At 46.1% G+C, this 23707-nt stretch overlaps 1 protein-coding gene across 1 annotated transcript; it reads right to left on the reverse strand.

Annotated features, from left to right (window-relative positions):
- Positions 1-533: 533 nt before the first annotated feature.
- On the reverse strand, positions 534-23286 carry LOC139358354 (uncharacterized). Its single transcript, XM_071078904.1, has 5 exons — positions 23216-23286; positions 22370-22898; positions 19896-20281; positions 15201-15293; positions 534-14423 (listed from the first exon to the last, which is right to left on the reverse strand). The coding sequence occupies exons 1-5, from the start codon at positions 23284-23286 to the stop codon at positions 14222-14224; spliced, it is 1281 nt and encodes a 426-aa protein (XP_070935005.1). The 3' UTR covers positions 534-14221.
- Positions 23287-23707: the final 421 nt, after the last annotated feature.

The following is a 23707-nucleotide window of genomic DNA, read 5'->3' on the forward strand; positions in this document are numbered from 1 at the left end:
CGCTCTGTCGCCCAGGCTGGAGTGCAGTGGCGCGATCTCGGCTCACTGCAAGCTCCGCCTCCCGGGTTCACGCCATTCTCCTGCCTCAGCCTCCCGAGTAGCTGGGACTACAGGCGCCCACAACCGCGCCCGGCTAATTTTTTGTATTTTTAGTAGAGATGGGGTTTCACCGTGGTCTCGATCTCCTGACCTTGTGATCCGCCCGCCTCGGCCTCCCAAAGTGCTGGGATTACGGGCGTGAGCCACCGCGCCCGGCTCTTTTTTTAATTTTTTGAGACGGAGTCTCACTCCGTCGCCTAGGCTGGAGTGCAGTGGTGTGATCTCGGCTCACTGCAAGCTCCGCCTCCCAGGTTCATGCCATTCTCCTGCCTCAGCCTCCTGAGTAGCTGGGACTACAGGTGCCCGCCACCACGCCAGGCTAATTTTTTGTACTTTTAGTAGAGACAGAGTTTCACCATGTTAGCCAAGATGGTCTCAATCTCCTAAACTGGTGATCCCACCCGCCCGCCTCAGCCTCCCAAAGTGCTGGGATTACAGGTGTAAGCCACCATGCCTGGACAATAAATTTCTAAAACATATTCTTTGTCTTTCAAAAAGCTATATTTATTCAATTTAAATGACAACCTTTATTCTGAAATTATATTCTTCCTAATTTTAGGGGCTAAAATATGTTTTCTTTTACGTAATGATGCTGATAGCAGATGGTTTTATTATTATTATTATTATTTGTTTGTTTTTATTTTATGTCCTTAGCTGGCAAAATTAAAGCCAGCAACTAAGGCCCCAACTTTATTTTTAATACAAATCTACTGGTGCTTAAATCTCAGAGCTTAGGAACCACAGCCTATGTAAAGGCCAATCTTTTTGTTGCATATTTCACAGTATTGAATTCTTTCTTGGTGAGTTCTCCATACAAGTTATGAAGCAGGATAAAACTCAGTCTTATATTTAAAGTCAGTGTAAATATGGCCTTAATTTCAATCACCAAAGAAACGTATTTGTGTTGTACACCATGGTTACAGCATATTTTATTAAAACTAATTATATTAGTACCTACCTATAGAGTATCAATTTAAAAATTATAATGCCATTTCTATGATGTCATTACTTTTATAGGACTAGCCTGTGTCATATATGTGAGCATTATTGGTTCAATGCAGAAACAAAGAAGGCTGGTTGTCCAAGCAGGCCACTTTTCTGGGTCAGGGTTTCAGTGGTACCATAGATGGGTGCCAGTCTCAATGTACACTTTGACCCATTTATCTTTATAAATCATACCATATAGCTTCAATATTTATATACATTTAAACTGAGAAGAAATATGCATTACAAGAAAGCATAGTTTAGTGGGCTTCATGTGTCAGAAATAACTCCATATTTCATCATTATTTTTATGTCATTAGCTACCCTTGATAAAGAACAATTCCATATAAATGTACAAACTGGAACATAATTTTGTAAGACCCTAAAGAGATCTTTGGAAATTGCAGTATATCCACTTACAAACAAATCAAATCAATTAATTACCATTTCTTCAAAGTGTCAAAAACAAAAGAATAACTGGACATTACTTTTTATAATCAGCTTCAGAGAAAATACAGGAATAATGATCAATGGCATTTTGGAGCAGATAAAACTGCTGGTTTTATGTTTGAGTCTATCATTCTGTGATTTGCTATAATAGTATTCCTTCCTATTAGCTGATCTTGACAATATTAGTTCTATATTCATTTGATATGAGCATTTATAATAAACTTCAAAATTACCTCTGGTAGTATCCAGAATATATGTCAGAGACCCCTAAAAGCAATTTCTGTTTTCCTCTTAATTAAGATAACATTTGGTCAAACGACAGGTTCAGATTTTCAAGACCAGTAGGGTGCCTTGCAGTGAACATGCATAGGCTGGAGCATCTGGCCAAATTACAATGTAGTTATCAATGCTTAATTATTCTTGGTTTTCTTCGGATAGCGAGCCCATGTAGACTTGTTCATATCCATGGTATTTTAAAATAAATCCAAGAAGGCAGGATTGAGATTATGGAGCCCAGAAGAGTATGAATCAGGTATCCATTGGTTTGGGATTTGCAGGCCTCCTGTTATAATTGCAGATTTCACAAACGTCTCCAAAGAGGGCTTATCCAAAGTTGGCTTTCGGATTTTAGCCAGTTTTGTAGCTACGAAGTATGGCAGGACGCTCTGCACAAAGATGCCCTTGCTCCTGTACTCCTCAGGGAGGCACCGAGAGAAGAAATCTACAAAAGTCTTGGTTGCAGAATGCATGGTCAACAGTGGGATAGGGAACATGCCATTGTCAGATGAGAGGTTCAGAATGCCTCCTTTAGATTTTTCCACCAAAGCATATAAGAAGGAAAATGAAACTAGAAGAAATGTCAGAGCTAGAAGAAGGAAAGATGAGCAAAGGATTTAGTAAGCATGGTATATCTAAAGTTTGTTCTACATAAAATACAAAGTTCTAATCTGTGGGGCCTGTCTTAGTTCAGGTTCTTCTCCGAGCAGACCCTAAGATAAATATTTAGGCACAAACCCTTCATTTTGGAAATGATGCCAGGAAGCATCAATAGGGGAGTGAAGCGTCTTAGTCTTGAGACAGGAAGCCAACAATGTGTGTAAGAACTGTCCACTGAGGCTGCTGGTGACTTCCAGGCTCAACTGGGGAGATACAGCAGGTCACTCAATAGCATCTGTGGTAGGACTGGAATTCAAAATGTATCACACTGAAATATTAAACAAAGTAGGGTTTCAGTTGAGAAGTGAGTGATCAGAGTTAAATGTTTTAAAGTATTATTCAAGAAAAATATTAAGATTTAGGCCGTTATAACGAAGTACCATAGACTGGATAGTTTATAAACAACAGAAATTTATATCTCACTTTTCTAAAGGCTGGAAGGTTAAGATTACAGGGCCAGCATGGCCAGGTTTTGGTGGGGACCCACTTCTGGATTGCAGACACCTTACTTTTGGTTGTACCTAACATGACAGAGAGCAGAGAGAAGGAGAGAGAGCTTTCTTGTGTCTTTTTCTAAGGGGACTAATCCTATTCACCTAATCACCTCTCAAAGTCCCCACTTCCTAACAGCATCACTCTGGGAGTTAGGATCTCAACATATAAATTTCAGAGAGACACACAAACATTTGGTCCATAACAGAAAGGAAGCCAAGAGAAGGTGCATAAATGAGCAAGTAACTGCTTGCTGTTGACAACAGGGCTCAACCCCACTGGGATTCCTCTGAAAATCTGTGTGTAGCACATTTTAGAATTTTCTCACCAAAGAGTAATGAACTTGGGGCATTTATCTACTAACTGCTATTTCGTATTGGCTGAGAATTGCCTTTTGGTGTCAGCTTTTCTGGCCTGCAGAATATGCTCCTGCAATCAGTGAAAACCCTCAGAAGAGATATGCAGGTGCTTGAGACAGGCAGCCATCAATGTGTGTAAGAACTGTCCACTGAAGCGACTAGTACTTCCAGGCTCGACTGGGGAGATATGGCCGGGCACTCAAAAGTGTCTGTGGCAGGACTGGAATCTAAAATATATAGCACTAAAATATTAAACATCAGCAGGTCTTCATTTGAGAAATGGGTGATCAGAGTTAAATGTTCTACAATATTAAAGGAGAAATGTTAAGATATTAGTATAAGACTTTATTAAAGTAGATGTGCAAGGTAAAATTTCAAAGTTTCCACTAAAAAACAGAAATAGATTGTATAACTTCTAAATCAGTTAAGAGAGGCAGAGGAAAAGGTACAAAAAGAAAAACAAATAATAAAGAGAAGTATCAGATTGACCTGGGTGCAGGTTACAGGTGATAAGTAGAGCAATAAGAGATAAACTGGAGAGGTGGAGCCTAGGCATACGCACTTTTCACAAGCTCCTCAGTGATTCTTATACATCCTTTAGTTTAGGAACCACTTGAATATAGCCAGAGCAACATTCTCAATGACTTCCTGGAAAATTTTCATGGGAAATAAACATGTGGCAGAAGCAGTCTTTGGTTTCAAAAAGCATCTCATTGTGGCAGCTTTAAAATGCAGCTGCAAATTCTTTAAACCTCTTTTCATCAAGAGTTGTGACTTAGTCTGCTTGTGTTGCTATTAAAAAATATCTGAGACTGGGTAATTTATAAAGAACAGAAATTTATTTCTCACAGTTTGGGAGGCTGGGAAGCCCAAGACCAAGGCACCAGCAGGTTTGGTGTCTGGTGAGAGCCCTGTTTCTGTTTCCAAGATGATGCCATGTTGCTGTATCCTCCCGAGCGGATGCATGCTGTGTCCTTGTGCGGTGGAAGACTGGAAGAGTGCATAGCCATTCCTCAAGCCCTTTATAAGGGTCAGAATCTCATCCACAAGAGCTCTGCCCACATGACTAAACCTTCTAAAGGCTCTGCTTCTTAATACTATCACATTGGATTTTAGGCTCCAACGTATACATTTTGGGGGACATATTAAGAACTTAACAAGGTGGGACCTATCTTCTCCCTTTAAATCTGAGTGGACTGCTTTGACCAACAGCGTGTGGCAGAAGAATTACATTGTGACCAAGACCAAGTCATAAAAAGTCATAAAACTTCTGTCTTTTCCTTAGGGAATCTTGGCTTTTGGAATTCTAAGATGCCCAAGTAAGAAGTTCAATTACTCTAAGACCACCATGCTGGCAAGGGCACATGTAGTCGTCTGGTTGATAGTCCATGACAGTCTGAGCTGAGCCCACTTTTAGCTTTCCCAACCCGGGGACCACACATGAGAATGAAGAAGCCTTCTTGGAGGTGATTCCTCCAGCACTCTGGCTCTAGCCTCCAGCTTAGATTATCTGAGGACCCAGACACTGATAATCAAAGATAAACTGTCTCTACTCTGCCCTGCCTGAATTCCTGGCCTGCACAATCTGTGCACAGAATCAAATGGTGTTTTATGCCACAAAAAGTTGGTGATTTGTTAAGCATCAATATATAGCCAGAACACCTGAATTAAAAATCGGTCAACCATACAAAGAATGTCGCTGTGCTGCTGTACCTCCATGCCTCCAAACCCAAACCCAAAAGCTACCGGTGCCCCTGTGCATATGAGAGAAAGTGAAGGGATCTGAGTCAATGCCGTGGAGATGAAAAGAAGGCCAAGAAAAGCAGTAACAACTAGGGGTATGAAGCTGGAGCCTGAGGAAAGGTACTTGCACAGAACTGGTGTCTCTCTGTGGCATATTCTGCCCATAACCACCTATTCATCATGTACATGGTCTTCACTTATGACCATGCCTAGAATCCAACCAAATAGAGACTCTTTATCCTGCTTCTGAAAAGCCAAGATCTGTAGGATACTGAGTCCTGCAGGTATTTACATTTCAATGTCAAGTAATTCAGTACTGCTTTTTTCCTGACACCTCAGAGAGCTGCTATTCTGGGAGGAATTAAAAAATTTGAAAGAAACAGGAGTGGAAATCTATTGACAGTTCCACAGAACCCTGTAAAGAATAGGGCAGAGTGCCTCTGTCTCCCCATCCCCCGTTTTCTCCTCTGACACTTTTAAGTTTCTCCTTTTCTCCACCATCTCCCTTAGGATACTCACCTCCTTCTTAGAAGGAAAGGAGTCCCAGATTTCCTTTTCTCGTTCTTTCTTATGAGCTCTAGTGGTTCTTTCTTCATTTGGGTGTTAGAGGGGCTCTCCCTGCCTGGGGTTCTGTTGCTCTGAGAATGAGGGCTGCACCAGCTGTGGTTCTGTGGGCTGGGATGTGCTGTAGGCACTGCCCTTCCCATTTTCACTCCCTGACAGCGATGTTGCAGGTGCTCGCATGCATTCTCAAAAAAACACCAGCCACAGCCAGGGGCTATTCACTTTCTTCCAAAGACTCCAGTGTGACATAAAGAAAACCTATTTCTTCTAGTAGCATTACTTTGACCTACTTTTTTTTCTAGAATTACCCAGAGATGTTACTAAAAGACCTCTTCTTTGCTTTGAAGCTTACTTTCACCAAAAGAATCCCCATGAGTAGGCACAGTGGGTCACACCTGTAGTCCCAACTATACCAGAGGCGGAGGGGCAGAAAGATTGCTTGAGCCCAGGAGCTCCAGGCTGCAGTGAGCTATGATTGCACTTGTGAATAGCCGCTGAACTCTAGCCTGGGAGACATAGCAAGACCCCATCTTTGAAAAAAGAAAAAGAAAAAGAAATGAAGAAAAGGGTTCTCATGTTAGCTGAGATTAGCTTTCTCTGGAGCTGCCCAGCACATAGAGTGCTGATGATAAGTGGATCCATTCTGATCCCCATTCCCTTTCCCGATGGAAGGCAGGTAGGGAAGGACGGGAAGGGAGTTGGGTTTCAGGTAAGTATGCACTCAGGTATGAGAGGTACCTTTGCTTCCTGCCTTCACTGTGGCCCAGATGAGCTGCCTACTCCCTGATAGATACGTATGATATCTGTGAGATGTAATTATAACAGCTAAAGTTGGACTATGGATTGACTGATGGTGTCTGGTGGTGATTTTTCTAAGCATCCTCTCTGACATTTCACATTACAAAAGATAGCATTTGCCTTTTATTTGATACTACGAAATGAGCCATTTATTTTGTAGCCAGTAGAGCAAGAAGGTTAAGATACTAGCTCTGGCTTTCGACAGCATGGATTTGAATCCCAGGCCTGCTATTTACTGTGTAATTTCAGGCAAGTAACTTAAACCTTTCCACGATGCTGTTTTCCCATCTATAAAATGGTTGCAGTAAGTAGTACCTATCACATCGGGATATTGTCAGGATTGAATGAGTTAATACATAGAAAGCACTTGCAACACTACCTGAACATAGTAAATACTCAACAAATGTGAACTACAATTATTAAAAATCATTTTCTTTTAATGAGCGATGAGCAGTTATCATCTAAAATTGACTTGTTGTGATCTTAGCACTCTTCATTACAAAGGCTATAAAAACACAGCCTCATTTTGCAGTACTGGGAGTTAAATCGGCATCCACAGCACTCCTAGTCTTCGGTATTGAGAGCTTACCTGGCCGGGTATGGATAACTTGGACAGCAAGGGGATTACTTCAGAATTAAGACTTCGGATTTCACCTGGGTTGGGCAGCTCCTGTTTTGAGCAACACTTTTCTCAATCTCGTTTCCAAATGTCTTCTTACGAAAATCAGGGCCATCGTTATTTTCCTTGTGGATTTTGAATAACTTATAGTTCCTGTACAGCCTTGATCCTTTCACAGGAAGTTTTTTCTTATAAAGCCTCTTATATTTTAGGGTGGAAGATTGGTCAGTCCTTCATCTCTTGGGTAAACAACTCTCATCACGCCTGGGCCATGTTTCTTTTGGAAACCAATCAGATAATAAGGTACTCTTATTGAACATCGATGGTCAGTGCCATCCTGGAAACAGGACAAAGCAGAAGTCTGTGGCCACCTTTGGCATGGTCTTATTTGTTTTGAGGACAAGTTGCTGTATCCTTTGGAAAAAGATTCCAGTTAATGAACACTAAAATACCCATAGAGACACAGATAGCACACTTTAAGTATGAAGACAAAACTTCAACTGTGAACAATTATTGGGGTATGGGAAAGTAAGTAGATGCCCCGAGATGACCTTGGAGATAGCTTTTAACATCTTTGGAAGTCACCATTAAGAAGAAATCTCCAAGAACATGAACCCTATTTTGGAAAGCATCTGGTCTATTCAAAAGTGTCCTTGCAAAGGAGGGAAATACGAAACTACCAGTGGGCCAATGCCACACTAATAATTGCTGCAGCCAAAATCTATCGATAGATGCTAAAACCAGAGGGAAAAATTTGAAGAGGAACAGGCTATTTTCATGGTCTAAGTACCCCATCCCAAGATATTTGCTAATTACAAAGAGGAAAAATAGTAAACTTATGGTGGAGAAACCAGACAGATAGCAGTTTATCCAACAGATCAAGGTTAGTATCACCAGTAATACAACATTAACATCATACGCCCTTGTTATCATGTACTGAGAGAAGCCCAACATCACTTCTGTGGTATTCTTGCCAAAAAAAAAATGCACAATTTACTCTCAATCATGAGAAAACATCAGATAAACCCAAATTGAAAGACATTTACAAGGTAACTGACCAGTACTTTTTACAAGTTTCAGGGTCATGAAAGATAAGGGAAGACTGAGGGACTGTCCCAGATTGGAGAGGAAATAAGAAGATACAACTGAATGGAAAGTGAGGTCCTGGAGTTGGTCCTTGGCCAGAAGGACAGCAGTGGGGAAACTGGGGAAATCCAAGTAAAGTCTGTAGCTAGGAAGGTCACACCAGAGTTAATCTCCTGGTTTTGATAGTCACACAATGGTTATGTCAATATATTAATATTTGAGGAGTCTGGGTGAAGGGTAGATGGAAACTCTTTGAACTATTTTTGTAATTTTGTATAAGTCTAAAATAACTTCAAAATACAAAGTTAAAGAAAAAAGAATTTAAAATGTCCTTTTCAGCAGGAAGTCTCCAATTATAGAGAATTGTTTTGGTAGGTTTAATTGGCCTGGCAGATGTGAAACCATAAACTGGCTTTTTAAAAAAATGAATTATAATACAGAACTATTCAAAGTAGATTCTCCCTACCTTAAGGGAATAATTGAAATACCAAAAATTAAAAAAAAAAAAAAATCAAAGCTTGCCCTGTTGACAAAATGTACCATTAATACTGTGAAAGTAAACATTCACTAGTATATTATAAAACATACTTATGACATGTATGTGGAAAAGAACTTTATATTTGTCCAACTGACATCTTTTCATTGCACATCCCAAATCCTGACTTCTAAAAGCATCGTAGTAAACCTAGTGGTGTTTTTCTTTGGTTAAAGCTGTCTTTGTTATCAAATTTGGCATTAAAGGTGAGAAAAGAAAAAGAAAAGAAATATGTATTTTTTAAAAAAATTAAAAATAAGGCTGTCTTAACTCCAGGGAGAAAAATAAACAAAGGCTCATACAACCTGATTAAGAAGTTTTAAGATTCACTAAGTTACTGACATTGGGGAGACTGGTACGGGTGTGTATTTTTATTTGAGAAACTTCTTTGCTTTTCACAGCATTGGCCCAGGGCTTTTTGGAGTTCCCGCTCTATTAACTTTTTCAGGAGAGCTGAATACAGCCTGTTACTTGGATCTTTATTAAACTAGAGCTCTCACAGGCTCCATATTCAAGATTCATTAAGTGACAAATGCCAGAAAGAGAGACAGATCACCTGGAAGGATCCTGGATTCATTGTTAACGCACTTCAGAGTTCTCTGATCATGATGATTAATAATCTATGTAACAGTGACATTTTAATGAACACCTTTCATTTCTGCCATGCTTTGTGGGCTGTATAGCATTTCCTCATTTTATTTTGTCAACAACAGCGAACATTGAGTACCCACCAGGAGTGGGACTTGGATTCTGCCCTTGAGTTCACTGCCAGCCAAGCTGAGGAGTGCAATGGATGCACAGGACTAAACCCCTCCATCAGTTGAAAGAAAACCTAGAAATTGGGCACCAAGGTAGGAAAGAGGTGCAGCCATTTAGGGTAGATGGAAAAACTTTCTGGTATAAGTCAGAAGGCTGTTCTAGCCCTGCAGTGGGGAAGTAGGTGGCAGGGGCAGGTACCCAGCTAGGGAAGTGAATGGTAGTGAAGTGCCATGCCATGTTTTAAAGCAAGAATGTACAAAACCACATTTACAAAGATTTATTTGAAACGATATGTAGAACCAATCAAGACTGGTGGAAAAAACTGAAGAAAAGAAGACTAACTGGTACCTGTTATTAATAAAATTAGCTGATACTCATTAAGAGGTCGCTTAACCAGAGCCCATGCTAAAGTCTTTATGCGAATAATCACATTTAATATAGTCCAGTATTCCTCAGAACATAAACTCGGGTTAGTTGATCACAGAACTGGGACTTTATTTTATTTTATTTTATCATTTTTTTGAGACAGAGTCTCCATCTGTCACCCAGGCTGGTGTGCAGTGGTGTGATCTTGGCTCACTGCAACCTCTGCCACCCAAGTTCAAGTGATTCTCACGGAGTAGCTGGGATTACAGGTGCGTACCACCATGCCCGGCTAATTTTTTGTATTTTTTAGTAGAGACGGGGTTTCATCATGTTGGCCAGGCTGGTCTTGAACTTCTGATCTCAGGTGATCTGCCCGCCTTGGCCTCCCAAAGTGCTGGGATTTATAGACGTGAGCCACCGCGCCCAGCTGGCAGGGACTTTAAACCAGTACTTCACATTCAAATAATTATAATGGTAGTAATAGGAAGATAATGAGGGAGATGACTTTGTACTAAACACCCACAACAGACAGGTGCTGTACTCAATGCTTTGTAGCTCAGTGCTGTGCTCAGTGCTTTGCCTGGACTTGTTGGGGGAATGGGCAGGGGAAGAAACGAATCAGCACTCTGAAGGCAGACATGCTTGAAATATTTTGTCAGCTTGTGAGCCTGAAGATAAGGCTGTGCTGCTAATGTATCAGGAAAGACCAAGATGGCAGCCGGTGGAGAGGGAGAAGGGGCACTGTTTTGCTTTAAGCAAGCTGGGGACCACTTCCTCGTGTTGGGGGGAAAATGATGATACATAGTAAAAGAAGAAAAAAGGGTCAGTTTCCTTAAATGTCACCTAAATAGTGCAAACTACAATTTTTCAAGAGTATAATCAATTATTGGGTGATCCTTAGTGAGTCTGGAATTATTAAGGATAAATAACATTTTTTTTTTTTTTTTTTTTTTTTTTTGAGAGGGAGTCTTGCTCTGTCGCCCAGGCTGGAATGCAGTGGCGTGATCTCGGCGTACTGCAACCACCGCCTCCTGGGTTCAAGCAATTCTCCTGCCTCAGCCTCCCGAGTAGCTGGGATTACAGGTGTGAGTCAGCACATCTGGCTAATTTTTGTATTTTTAGTAGAGACGGTGTTTCACCATGTTGGCTAGGCTGGTCTCGAACTCCTGACCTCAGGTGATCCGCCTGCCTGGGCCTCCCGAAGTGCTGGGATTATAGGTGTGAGTCGCTGTGCTAGCCAAGTAATCCAATTTTTAAAAATGGGTAGGTTTTAGTTAGTAATGTCCTTTACTTTCTGAAGTCTGATATAAAAGGCAGGAATTTTTGTTCATATTAAAAAGTCATCTGGGATAGTTTCAGAATTTTATGTCTCAAATTACTGCCTTTTATTTTTCTGGTTAACTGTGTTTGAAAGATACATTTTTAGCTATTCTTGTTATTATTGTTGGAGTTATGCATATAGAAATATACATTCAAACAATGTAGGAGGCACAAAATGAGCAGTTTAAATTGCCTCGCCCTAGTACCTCAGAGACTGCTTTTAATTCTGGTGGTTATTCACACTGCATTTAAATTGTTTAACTCAGAAAGGACACATATTTTTAATGCTTATTAAGAGTTTCATTGTGTACAAAATGGTGTAGCATACTGTGTCACTTTTATGAAAAGGCAATGGCCCATAATACATTTTAGAAACAGACTTTATGGAAATTTTCAGCAAAGAGCTCTAAAATGTTGATATTAAATGTAAAAGTATGTTTTTAGTACATGCCACAACCATGAACAGCTTCATTCCATTACTAAACAGTCATTAAAATATTCATCCAAATTCTATTTGAATAACTTTCATGCCTTGTAAAATCTGAAGAACTTTTTAAATTGATGGGTTATTAGAATGTTTAAAGAAAGAAATTTGCTTTTAAGACCAGCCTTATCAGAATTCATGAAGGTTATATTGTGGCATAAATATATATATTATAAATGTTGGGGAAACAAAAAGAAAAAATCATGTAAGAATGGATAACTTCCTGTTGACTATAACATTACCAATTTTTTGTTTTGGGATTTTTATTAAAGCAGTCTCTAGTATTGTCTTCTCGTACTTTTCAGCCACATAGTTGAACTCAAATCAGAACATGATCCTCCAACTTTATATTCATTAACAGTAAGGATTCAGACAAGTGTGGATTGCCTTGTTTATGTTGCGGCCTCCGCCTGTGAACCCTCTGGGTTGCTGCTGCAACACGGATTTTCATCCGCTTCCTCATTTGATTAATTAATCCAGCTTCAGTCATTGTTTCAGCAGCCCCTACACAGGCAGGCTCTCCGGCCTGACCCGCCAAGTCTCCACTAGAGCCTCTTTCATTTCACCTAGAGAGTCTGGGGAAGGCGCTGGACAGCAGTTCCTTTGTCTAATTGCATAGGATCAGGGTGACAAACTTTAAAAGGGTGTTTGCATCAAGAGTGGTATTTCAATTTGCCTTGTTAAATTATTTTCTCCTTTTGCTGATAGCATGCCTAATTTTATGAAATGCCGTTATGTTCACAGGAAGGAGATGGGAGAGGGGAATGGTTAACGTAAGAGCCAATGCTGCAGTCCATCTCAGCCCCTCACCCAGCCTACATGTCCATTAAGACCAAAATTCTACCTCAGGGCACAGCTGCCCTTCAATACTGTTCCTTCTGTTGTCTCACTGTGTTGTAGTCCATGGTGACCGCAGGTGCTCTGACACAGAGAGCAGTCCTCTGCCTTCCATGGCACCCCTCCCAGGGGAGGGGGAAGTCCTGGCTGGTCCTCTCCTTTCCTCGACTCGCCCAGGGTTGGCAGAAAGGGCAGCTGGTGGGGGAGGGGCAGGGGTGCCTGAGCAAAGGGACACCGTCACTCTTTGCAGGGTAAGAGTCCTTAATCTGCAGTCCCTCATCCCCAAGGGGTAGAATTACCTCTTAATCTAATTTACTTTATAACCTAAACTCACTCTTCTGGGAAGGGTTCTATAGGAGTCTTCAGCCTGGCAAAGGGGCCTGTGGGACACAAAGTGTTAAGAACCTCTGGAAGGTGGCACCATTCTTCCCTCCAGCTGAGCAGTAATGGCCATTTCTGAGTGCTCAGCCACTCTCTTTGCCTCCCCCACCCCAGTTCCAGCCAGATATATAGTAAGGAGTCAATCAAGACTCATAATATATTTTTTAAATCTCTTTATTATTTATGGAATTTTACACAGCCTGAGGCATTTTTGATTGAGGGCATAAAGAGTGTGTGAAGAGATGAATCTGCATTGCCACTCCCAGCCCACTCTGTAACCCCTGCCACTGTGGCTGTTCATTTCAGAGTGGGCTGAGGTTCCACAGAGCAGCTGAAGAGCTGTGAATGGTGGTTAATTGCAGTGATGTTAATTAGCATGTTATAGGAGGTAAGAAGAGGGGATTCACATTTCTCTTTTTACTGCTTCAAACAAATGATCTAGATCTTTGCTACAGAAGCCACTGGCCACATGTGGCTATTTAAACTGAAATTAATAACAAAGAAAAATTAAAGATCAGTTCCTCAATCACACTAGCTACATTTCCAGTGCTTGATAGCCACATGTGGCTAGTGGCTGCCATGTTGGAGAGCATGGATACAGTACATTTCCATCACCACAAATATCCATGGACAGTGTGCTGCTAATTCTCTACCTCGCTCACCTTCTGACTGCAGAGCCTAGCCTGGGCCTGTCCCTCTGGCTTCCTCCTTCCCCCATTCCCTATCCCACCCCTTTGTCTCCCATCCTCATGCCTCTCCCCACCTCCCTCACCTCACCAATATCCTTGTCATGGAAATGTGTGTGTGACAGGGTTCCCACTGTGAGTTCAGCTCCACCCTTTTGAAGTGATTCAGCATATTAACTACCTTACCTCCCTGCAATGCCCTGTGAATTAGGAAGGGCAGGCATATCCTTTTCTTTTCTTTTCTTTTTTTGTAACCAGTGGGGAAAAAGGCTCAGAGAGCAGTGATAAGTAATTAACTCGTCCAAGGTTGTACATGGACAAAAGCCATCTTCTGATTTCTGGTACAGGCTTTTTTCTCATGGTTGGTCCTTTGTAAATGTTTAGGGCAGTCATGGTCTTAATTTTAAAGATAGCTATGTTCAACATTTCCTGTGTCTGTCAGCAGGGTATCACTGTGGAAGTGCACGGGAGTGCAGCAGGGAGACCTCGCTGAGCATCTTGCTCCTTAGCCACAGGCCACCTGGCTTTGTCAGTTTCCTCATCTGGAAAATTTGTGCAGGGAGTCATTACAAAATGATGCTAAGATTTCCTCTGGTTCCAATATTCAATGTATTTTTTGATTACTTTTTACTCATATGGCTTGATTTATTTCCCAGATGATTCAAGAATCCTTTTCAAAAGGTTCTCCGCTTGCTCTGGAGCGGCCATCACTGTGGCAGCTACCTACTGGCAGTGCAATAGCAGGCCATCTCTAAGGCAACACCTGGAATTGCCTGCCAATCCCTCACCACCCAGCAGCGCCAGTGTCTTCCTGGAGCTCATGAGAAATGCAGAACGCCAGGGCTGCTGAACGTGAATCTGCATTTTATCCAAATCCCAGGTGATTCGTTTGTATCGCAAAGCTTGAGGAACTGTGATCCAGGCTCTGGGAAAGCAAGAATGAGCACAACTCACCTAAGTAGAACTTGGTGGGAGGGGAATCAAGCAGACATGGGGTACTTGCCCAGAGCTCCAAACCCTCCTAGCCACACTGGGACATGGCTGTCCCCTCAGGGCTTGTCCAGGTGAGTCTGAGCTCCTTCCCTGGGTACAGTCATTCTCTCTGTGTGGAGAACACCTTTGGCTCTGGAGTCCATTTACTCAGGGACTCATCGTCTGCACTCACAGCCTCTTTCCTCCATCTCATTAATACTCAATTGAAGCACTCTGATTCGCAGCAGGCTTTTTATGCACACCCTGTGGTCCTGTAAGACCTTTAAATGTAGGAATTAGAATACTGGTTCTACAGGATACACCTGGAGTTAGGTGGACTTTGGGCAATGTGCTTATAAGTCCCCAAAAGGCTCAAGGGAATGCTGACTTTACATTCTGGAAGTCCAAAGAAGACCTAGAGAAACATGAGGGAAGGAAGAACAGGATTTCATCAGATTGGGATTTGGGAAATGGCTGTTTCAACTAGAGGAGAGGACAAGGTGAGATTTAGTGTACAAAGACCCAAGGCGCTGTCCTCAAAGGCACAGAGAGCATCATCATGTCATCCAAGCCCTATGGAGATGGGTGGCCGGTATGTTCTGGGGCTGGCGCTGACCACCTGCCTGCTCCTGGGAGGGGAAACGGTGATTCATCTGCAGGAGCCCCTGGTGTCAGCCAATGGCTGGATGTGAAATTCAAGCTGGACCTGGATGTTCCTAATCTGCCTTACCTCACAGATGGGAAGAACAGGATCGTCCACAATCCTGGAACGTCCTGGATCGTCCCGCGGCGCTCGCAAGCACGCTTCTTCAGGGTGGTGAGACTGAAGAATGAAAGGTGCCAGGAGACATCAGGGAGGAGCAAATGGTGGCATCCCACCTGCAGCTGAAACAGCTCCACCATGACCCTGACCATGAAACATGGAAGCCTCCATACTTGGAACTGCAACCTGGGCAGCTGAAACATTTCTCCTTGTTTCTGAGGAAATCATGGTTTCCAGGGAGAAAGCTCACCTTTTTGGATATTCTTACCTGTGAATTCTTAGATCAGAACTGTATGTTTGAACTCAAGTGCCTGGATGAGTTCCCAAATCTGAGGACTTAATGAACCACATTGCAGCTTTGGAGGAAAGAGCTGCCCCTGTGCAATCTGTCTGTTCTGCAGGATGCCAGTCAGCAGTGAGATGGACCAGTGGGGACCAAGAGCGTATGCTGAGCAGGAGGCAGACTCACACTGCATGTTCCGTTCCATCCTGTCTCTAGGGGCCTGCACTCTATCTTCTCTGCTCTTTTCAATAACACTTAGGCTAAAAAACAAAACAGAAAAGTCTAAAGCAGAGAGAAATTCAAGATAGAACTCTAAGACCAGGTGGCTTAAACAACAGAAATGTATTTTCTTACAGTTCTGGAGGCTGGAAGTCTAGGATCAAGGTATCGGGAGGGCTGGTTTCTTCCGAGGCCTCTCTCCTTGGCTTGCAACTGGCATTTCCTCCCCATGTCCTCACGCGCTGTCCCCTCTGTGTGTCTGCGCCCTAATTTCTTCTTCTCCTAAGGACGCCAGTCACACTGAAGTAGGGCCTCTCCTTATGAATCACTCTCACCTAGCTCACTCTTTAAAGGTTCTACCTCTAAATATGGCCACATTTTAAGACACCGGGGGTTAGGACTTTGACATGAATTTTGGGGCACATGGCTCAGCCACTCACCTCCACAGCCTCTTCTGAGGAATGAGAGTGGCTCTTTCTGCATGCAGTTGTCACACCCTGTGCCTGTGTCATGTGTTCCTGTGCCTTGAATGTCTAAGTCAAAAGTAGCCATATGGGCTGGACTTCAAGAAGCCACTTGCCCCTCAGGTGTTTTGGACACTGAACCTGACCAATGGGGGCTCTGCAAACTGGAGGTGCCTCCCTGACCCAGTCAGATTCTCCCCCTAAGAAGGGGGACTGCCACATTCTGAGAGCTCCTTTGTCATAGGAAAAGACCAAGTCACTAGCTTTGAGGATGGGTCCTGAGGGAACAAGAGCCATAGTTCTGGATCTGCACGAGGGCAGCTGTGTGTGCCAGGCTTGGCCATGAGAAGCCAGAGAAATGGGCCAGCTGCTATTTAGTCTCCATGTCCCTTGCTACATAGTTCCCTGTGCTAACTGCCTCCTTGCCACCCAAAAACTCTACTTAGTACAGAAAGACACATCAACCAAGGAACACACGGGGAAAGAGGCCATTAAGATGGGCCATTAAGTCATGAGTGACCTCTGGAGACCAATGCTAGGTCTAGGATAAAGGCAGAGTAAGAGCTCAAGTGTCTGTGTCTTTGGGGTCCCCCAGGTGCAGACCCTGAGGCAAAGATTCATGTGCAAATAGTTAATTGGGACCAACAAGGAAATGGAAAAATGAGAAAGTGAAGGGAAAAAAAAATCAACACAAGAAGTGGTAATGAGCAGATTGCCACTGAAGACAACTAGGGGTCAGTCCCACTGGGAGGCCTGTGGGAAATGGCGAACATGTCTCAGGGTTGTTCCACCTGGGGCCAGGAAGCTGGGTCGTATATCCTGCAACCTCTACCTGAAACTGGGTGAAGACCATGAACTTCCAGCACTAGCCACCTGTCAAATGGGCCCAGCACCCTCTTGCTCCACCTCCAGGCAAAGACTTGCAGATGCTGGCAGCAAGAAGCCAGTGCAAGGGAAGAGGAGTGTGCAGGGGTTGTGGGCAGTGGCTGCATTCAGCGGCAAGCTCTGCCTCCGCCCCCAAGTCACGAAGCAGGAGTTCCAACCATGGCTCTCTCTGCTCAAAGCAGCTGGCTGTGCACTGGGTGAAAAGGACTGGCAATTTCTGAGAGATACCTTGTGGTCAGACCATCAAGTATCAGATCCTCTGTCAGACACAAAAAGCTGATTCCTTTTGCTTTACCTTCTACATCTAACTATCCTTCATTTCAAACCCATTCCACACAATTCATCTTCCCCTACAGAGGCTGATGAGGTAATTCTTTTATTTTGTAACTAGCAGAGTTAAAAAAAAACATGGAGAGATCTGGAAGTAGATACTTAAGTAAAATTCCTTTTAATAATTCTTGTGGTTGGACACAGTGGCTCACATTTGTAATCCCAGTGCTTTGGGAGGCCAAGGTGGGAGGATAGCTTGAGGCCAGGAGTTGGAGACCAACCTGGGAAACACAGTGAGACCACATCTCTACATAAAAATAAAAAATAGCTGGGCATGGTGGTGCACACCTGTGGCCCCAGCTCTTGGGAAGGCTGAGACAGGAGGCTCTTTTGAGCCCAGGAGTTCAAGGATGCAATGAGCTATGATAGCATCACTGAACTACAGCCTGGGTGTCAGAGCGAGATCCTGTCTCAACAAAACAAAAACTTGCAAATCTCTCAGATTAGGGAGCCCAACACTATACCCAGAAGAACATGTTAACTTATTTTACCTTTTCCCCACATGAGACAATAAGGTAATCATTTAATTAAAGCAGTAAGATGAATTGGCTACTTAAAAATCTATTTTTTTTTTTGATGCCCTTTATCATCCTGTGGGGAGAGGGGAGTTGCTCATGTCATTGAAACCGTGGAAGGCCCAGGCCCAGCAGTGAGAACAGGCATCAGAGTGTGCCCCTCAGGTAGACCCTCAGCCTACTCCCCCTCAGTTCTCAGGGGACACTCGCTGGCCAGGATGGCCACTTGGCACCCAGTGGAGGTGCTGGTATACATACAGGCTTCCCCCAGGATGCCAAGGGGTTGGCCCAGCCCCCACCAACCAGGATGGGACCTGGGCACTGGCTGCCAGAGAAGAACTGGCAGAACCCTGCCCCATGGAGTAGCCACCCAACTAACTGCCTTCTGCAGAGTGGGAGGGCATCTATGTCCTCCCCCACCCCTGCCCACTCTCCTGGAATAGGAGAGGATGCCCTGGTAGATCCCACCTCCACTCCCAGAATGCTTTTCTTTGTCAGAACACTGGCTTGATTATAAGATCGGGTGCTTAACTTCTCTGAAACAGGCTCTTCTGCAGAAGGACAGATTGGCTATGATGATCTGATTTGATGATGAGGAGAAGCACGGAGAAGGCGCCTGGCCTAGAAGGTGCTCAATACGTGGCATCAGTGATGGTCATCGTCTTCAGGTGCGAGAGAGGTTGGGGTCAGCGATCTGGGGCTTTCTTTGTATCGTTTTATGAAGAAAGGTAAAAATACCACAGGCGAGAACAAGCAACAAAGGGCGGACGGGATTTTTCATCTGCAGCTTTTAACTGATACTTTTAAGTATTGAGCTATTCTTTTGTTAGGACAGAACACGTTAATCCATTAGAAGGGAACATTTTGGGTTGGTGGAAGTGTTCCACGTCCTGCGTGGGGTGACAGTTACACGCATGTCACATCAGCAGCCTGAGGAGGGAGGGGAGAAGGACTGGATACCTTAAGCCTCTTCATCGCACTCCAGGCACCAAGTGCAAGGGCAGGGAGTTTTTATTATTTAGGGAATGCAGCCCTGGTGTAGAAGACACCTCGTGGGGATATCTCGAATCCCGCAGGTGCCTGAGCTACGCTCCGCGCCCCAGCCGGGAAGCCTTTTCTTATCCAACCTCGCCGCCCCGCGGAAAGTCTGGGTACTGCAGACGCCCTCATCGGCCCACCGACAGCTGGTTTTGAAGCGGGGGCTTAGGAAAATAAAGGGGTCAGTGCTTGGAGCCACGATGCCTTTGATGTGAGGCGGTTCCACCCAACAATCAACGAATCAAGCTGTAACTGCAGGCCCTACTCTTGTTGGGGGGAGGACCTTGAGGAATGTCACACCCTTGTCCCTTACCCGCTGCCCCACGCCTAGCCTCTCAGAAAGGCACCAGGCGTGAGTGGAGTGCGAGGCGTCCACACCCTCGTGTCCTTTCCATTCCCGGACACCTCTGCACGCTAGCCGAGGCCTTAGCACGGAGTGAGGGTTGCCCGGGGTGCTCTACTGGGTGGGGGTGTTCTTGTCTCCCGGGCCCGGACCCCACGGTCCGGGTCGGCGCGGCGTCTCCCCCTGGCGACTGGACGGTGCCCCTGCCCCGCTTCTAGGCGGCGAACGGCAGGAGCCGGGAGTACGGAGGGACCCGGATCCAGGGCGGACGGAAGGCGAGGGTCTCTCCTTCCCAGAACCCCCGCCCCGCAAACCTGCACCCAAACCGGGTCCCTCCTCCGCATCGCACCTGCGCTCCCCGGGCCGCCTCCCCACGCGGGCACCCACTCTCCAGGCCCTCGTAGCACCGCCCTCCCCGTGTCCACCCGCGGGGCCGACGCCGCCAGGGGCCCTGAGATTGCGGAGACCAAGCGCCCCGGCGCCTAGTGGGGTCTTCCCAGTGGCCAGAGCGCTCCTGGACCAGTCGGCTGTGGTCTGCGCCCAAACACGATGGAAACCGGGGCTGGGACTGGCGGTGGTACGCACGTGGAGAAGAGGCACGGTAGGAAAACCACAGCAGAAGATAGGTCCACTCGCACCTCCCACGCAGCCGCGCACCCGCCGCCGTCTGACTCGCGGCTCTCCCCAAGATTCCGAGTCGCCGCCGCCTCCTGGCACCAGTCACCCGGCTCGGACCGGGGCCGCGAGTCCGCTGATGCGCAGTTGCCTCGCGGCGACTCCCGAGCTCGGCCCAGACCCGAGCGCAGAGACGCTCGGGAACGCGGGGCTCGGGCGCCTCCTGGCGGCGGCAGCAAGAGGCACACGCGCTGTTCTCCCGCCCGAGGGGGCGCGTGGAGCCGACGCGGGATCCGCGCGCGGGCCTTGACTGCAGGCCCGCATTTCTTCGCTTGCTCGGATGGCGGCGCTGAGGCCTATTCGCCTCTTTATTAATAACGATGCCTCGGGAGGGAAAAAACAGAACCTTTAAAAATCAGAGTGCGAGAGAGGAGTGTGTGTGTGTGTGTGTGTGTGTGTGTGTGTGTGTGTGTGTGTGTGTGTCTTGGGGCGTTGGTGAAAGCAATAAAACTCAGATCGCTTCCTTGGCGAGATAGCGGCGGCTATAATGCGCCGGGGGGATCAGGGGTTTATTTGCAGATCCTGGATAAAAGATGATATATCGACACGGTTTAGAGTGTCACTGCGCCTGGCCTCTCAGGAAGCCACAAGTACATATTTCCTGAAATACCGCCCAGCACAGTATCTAATCCTCCCGCCACTTAACACCGGGAGTGGAACGTCAGCACCGCAGAAGCGCGCTCCCGGCTTCCTGGTTCTGGGTGGGGAGAGCCCAACTGGGAAGGATCTGGTGCGCCTAGACGCCCCCTCCCCTGGCCTCTGTCTTCAGTCCAAGTAATCACTTAGCGATGGGCCTTAATAAATACGTCTGAGAACTGTCCTTATGCTCGGTAAATATTGGATTAGCTTTTCAATGACCAGGCTCTTGAAAAGGCTCGAGAAATCCACACCAGGTCTCAACTAAGCCCAACAGTCAATAGGTAAGGAAATAAGTTATTTCCCAATCTGAGGTGGGAACGTTGAGAAGGGGGGCTTCCACTCTTACCAAATTATCTGATTCTACTAAATATGACCCTTGTACTAAATAGGAAAGGGGGCGCATCCAAGTTTCCCATTAGTCGGAATTTCCACCAGCTCAGTTCTGTTCATTAAGGGCTGAGTGACTTTGTGGGGAACATATCTGGGTTCCATTTTTTATTTCCACAGAGCTCAGCATCAACTATTTTTGTTTAGTACATATGGTTTATTTGGGGACTGCTTATGGGAGTTTTGACCTGGCAATGGCAGGGGAGAAGGCATGACCCAGATTATTTCCGACTGCCTCGCGCCAATTTGAACAATTTGAACAATTTGAAAAATGAGCAAATTCCTTGGAGGCCCTGCTGTGTCTCCCTGATACTGAATTTTGTAAGCACACGATACAGGAGACATTGAAAATTAAAGAGGAAGTATCTCCCTCCTCCAACATGGGGAGAGACGCTGTTGGAAGAAGTTTCTGAAGTGGTTTCCCATCGCACCAAGAGGCCAGTGGGATGGACCCCCGCGCGTAATTCAAATGAACCCGCGCGTCTTTAGCTCTTTGGGGTTGGTAACGAAGTGGCCCGGCCGGGCGCAAGTCGCCTTGGAACAGGCTGCAGCCCAAGTATAGTTGGGCCCGGGACTGAGCGGCGCCCTTGGCCTCTCAGAACCTTTCTCGCGGTGAGTGGAAGGGCAGCTCGGCGCGCGGGCCCTTCGGGGCCGGTGGGTTGCGAAATCAGGGGGGTGGATTTTCATCTACCCAGGAGCCGCTAAGCCCCTAGGGGATCGAGCATCACCCAGGCCCTGGGTACCCTGAGTTGCCTCCTGAGCCCCAGGACGACCCGATGGTGCAGAGCTCCCAGGCAGAAGTTAGTTTCCTGATACACACACAGGAGTGAGCAAAGTGGGCACAAGTGAGCCCAAACCCTGAAGGCGCAGGTTCGCGGACTCCCGTCCCAGCGTTAGCGTCAAGGAGAGAGAAGAAAGGAAGGAGAGAAGTGAGGAAGAGAGAGAGAGAGAGATTATGAGAGTAAGAGATTATGAAAGTAGAGAAAGAGATTATGAGAGAGAGATTATGAGAGGAGAGAAAAAGAGAGATTTTGAGAGAGAGAATAAGAGAGATCCAGCTTTCAGTGTCACGGGGCCTAGGCGGGGCAAGCGCCCTCCGAAGCCATCAAAGACAGGGGTGGCTTTTTCTCCCCTCCTCCAACCTCCTCCCCAATAGATATAGCACGAATTTTTAATGCGTCTTCCTTTCACAGACAACAATACAGGGTTTGAAAGCCGGACACAATTTAGGTTTTGTGCGGGTCCCTCCTCGCGCTCCCTCAGCCCAGCTGGCCATATGGAATCCAGCATGGAGCCCGCGGATGACAAAGGGACCCAGTGACAGGCCCAACAAAACCCCAAGGAGACTTCTGCCTGACTCCGGGATTCACTGCCCGCGATAAGCGCGCTGAATGGTGCGGGGTGGGGCGGGGGGTGGGGGGCGGGCCCCTTCTCCTTCTTCCCCTCTCTCTGTCCCCTCGATCCTTTCTCTGTCTCTTTTTAATATGCACGCCTCTAACATCTCCGGCTCCCAGCTTTCCCATTGTGCGGTTTTGTACCGCCCGCTGTAGATTGGGCGAAGATAGACTGCTGAAGCGGACCCCGCGCCGGGTGCGCTCCCAGGGCGCTGGGGTTAGGGCCACACAGGGCTCCGCAGGCGCTTTTATTGACTCCGTGGGGACCCGAGGACAGAGAGAGGCGGGCGCCGGGCCCACCTCCCGGGCTCTTGGCCGGCCGCAGAAGCGCACACCCAGATTGCAGGCCCGTGGTCCTGGCCACCGCTCCAAATGTGTCCTCAATGAGCAAGCGGTGGAAGCCTGCCAGGGTGAGGACCTTTCACGCTTCCCGCTTCCTCTCTGGAAACCTGGGGGTCTCTTGTGATCATTCTCACCCTGGAAGCCCTGGGGCCTGGAAGAGTCAAAATTTCTTCAGGCCTTCTGACAACTCCGCTCCAAGAGACTTGAAACCCCCACCTTTCCTCCCAGAGGATTTTGGGATTAGGGGAAGTTGCAGGTGGATGTTGAGTGGTTAGTACCAGGGCATGTTGGGCATTCAATTATTGCACAAAAAAGTATTTGGGAGAAATTCGTTGGCCTTTCAAAACCGCAAGACATAAGCCCCCAAACATTGCCAAGGTAGTGTGGAGAACAAAGGGAGACCTTTTAGCATTTAGAAAAACTGCCCTTTCCCCAAGGATGAGCCTGGAGATGGGAAAGGACCTTTACTGGGGTATTAGAAAGACTCCCGAGCCCTCAATTATCCAGGGGCGGTGTGGAACGCGGGAATAAAGTGTCATCGCGTCCCTGGGCTTCTGCGCTGAGTGCTATCGACGCGCAGATTTGGTCGCACGGATAATCATGTTTGCTTTAGATATTGAATTAAACCTGATCATCAACTAGAGGGAGCGAGAAAGTCAGCTGGGACCGCTCCCTTTGCCCGGCCTCCTCATTGCCACACCACTCCCAGCCTTGATGGTGCAGCTTCGGAGAGAACAGAGATACAATTTCCAAATGCGCCGACTTTCAGTCCCCCGGCGTCTCACAGCACCCGCTGGGCTCTGAGCTACAGAGCCCCAAGTATTTTTAGAAACCCGCGAGGTAGAGGAGAACGGCTCGTCCTCCAGTTTGCCAGGCTTCCTAAGACGCTCCCCCGCGTGGCCAAGTGTGCGCGAGCATCCGCCAAGGAGATCTGCCCCCAGCGACAAGGGTGGGATGGAA

This window comes from Macaca nemestrina, chromosome 15 (assembly GCF_043159975.1).
Source record: "Macaca nemestrina isolate mMacNem1 chromosome 15, mMacNem.hap1, whole genome shotgun sequence".
In the NCBI taxonomy this organism is placed as follows: domain Eukaryota; kingdom Metazoa; phylum Chordata; class Mammalia; order Primates; family Cercopithecidae; genus Macaca; species Macaca nemestrina.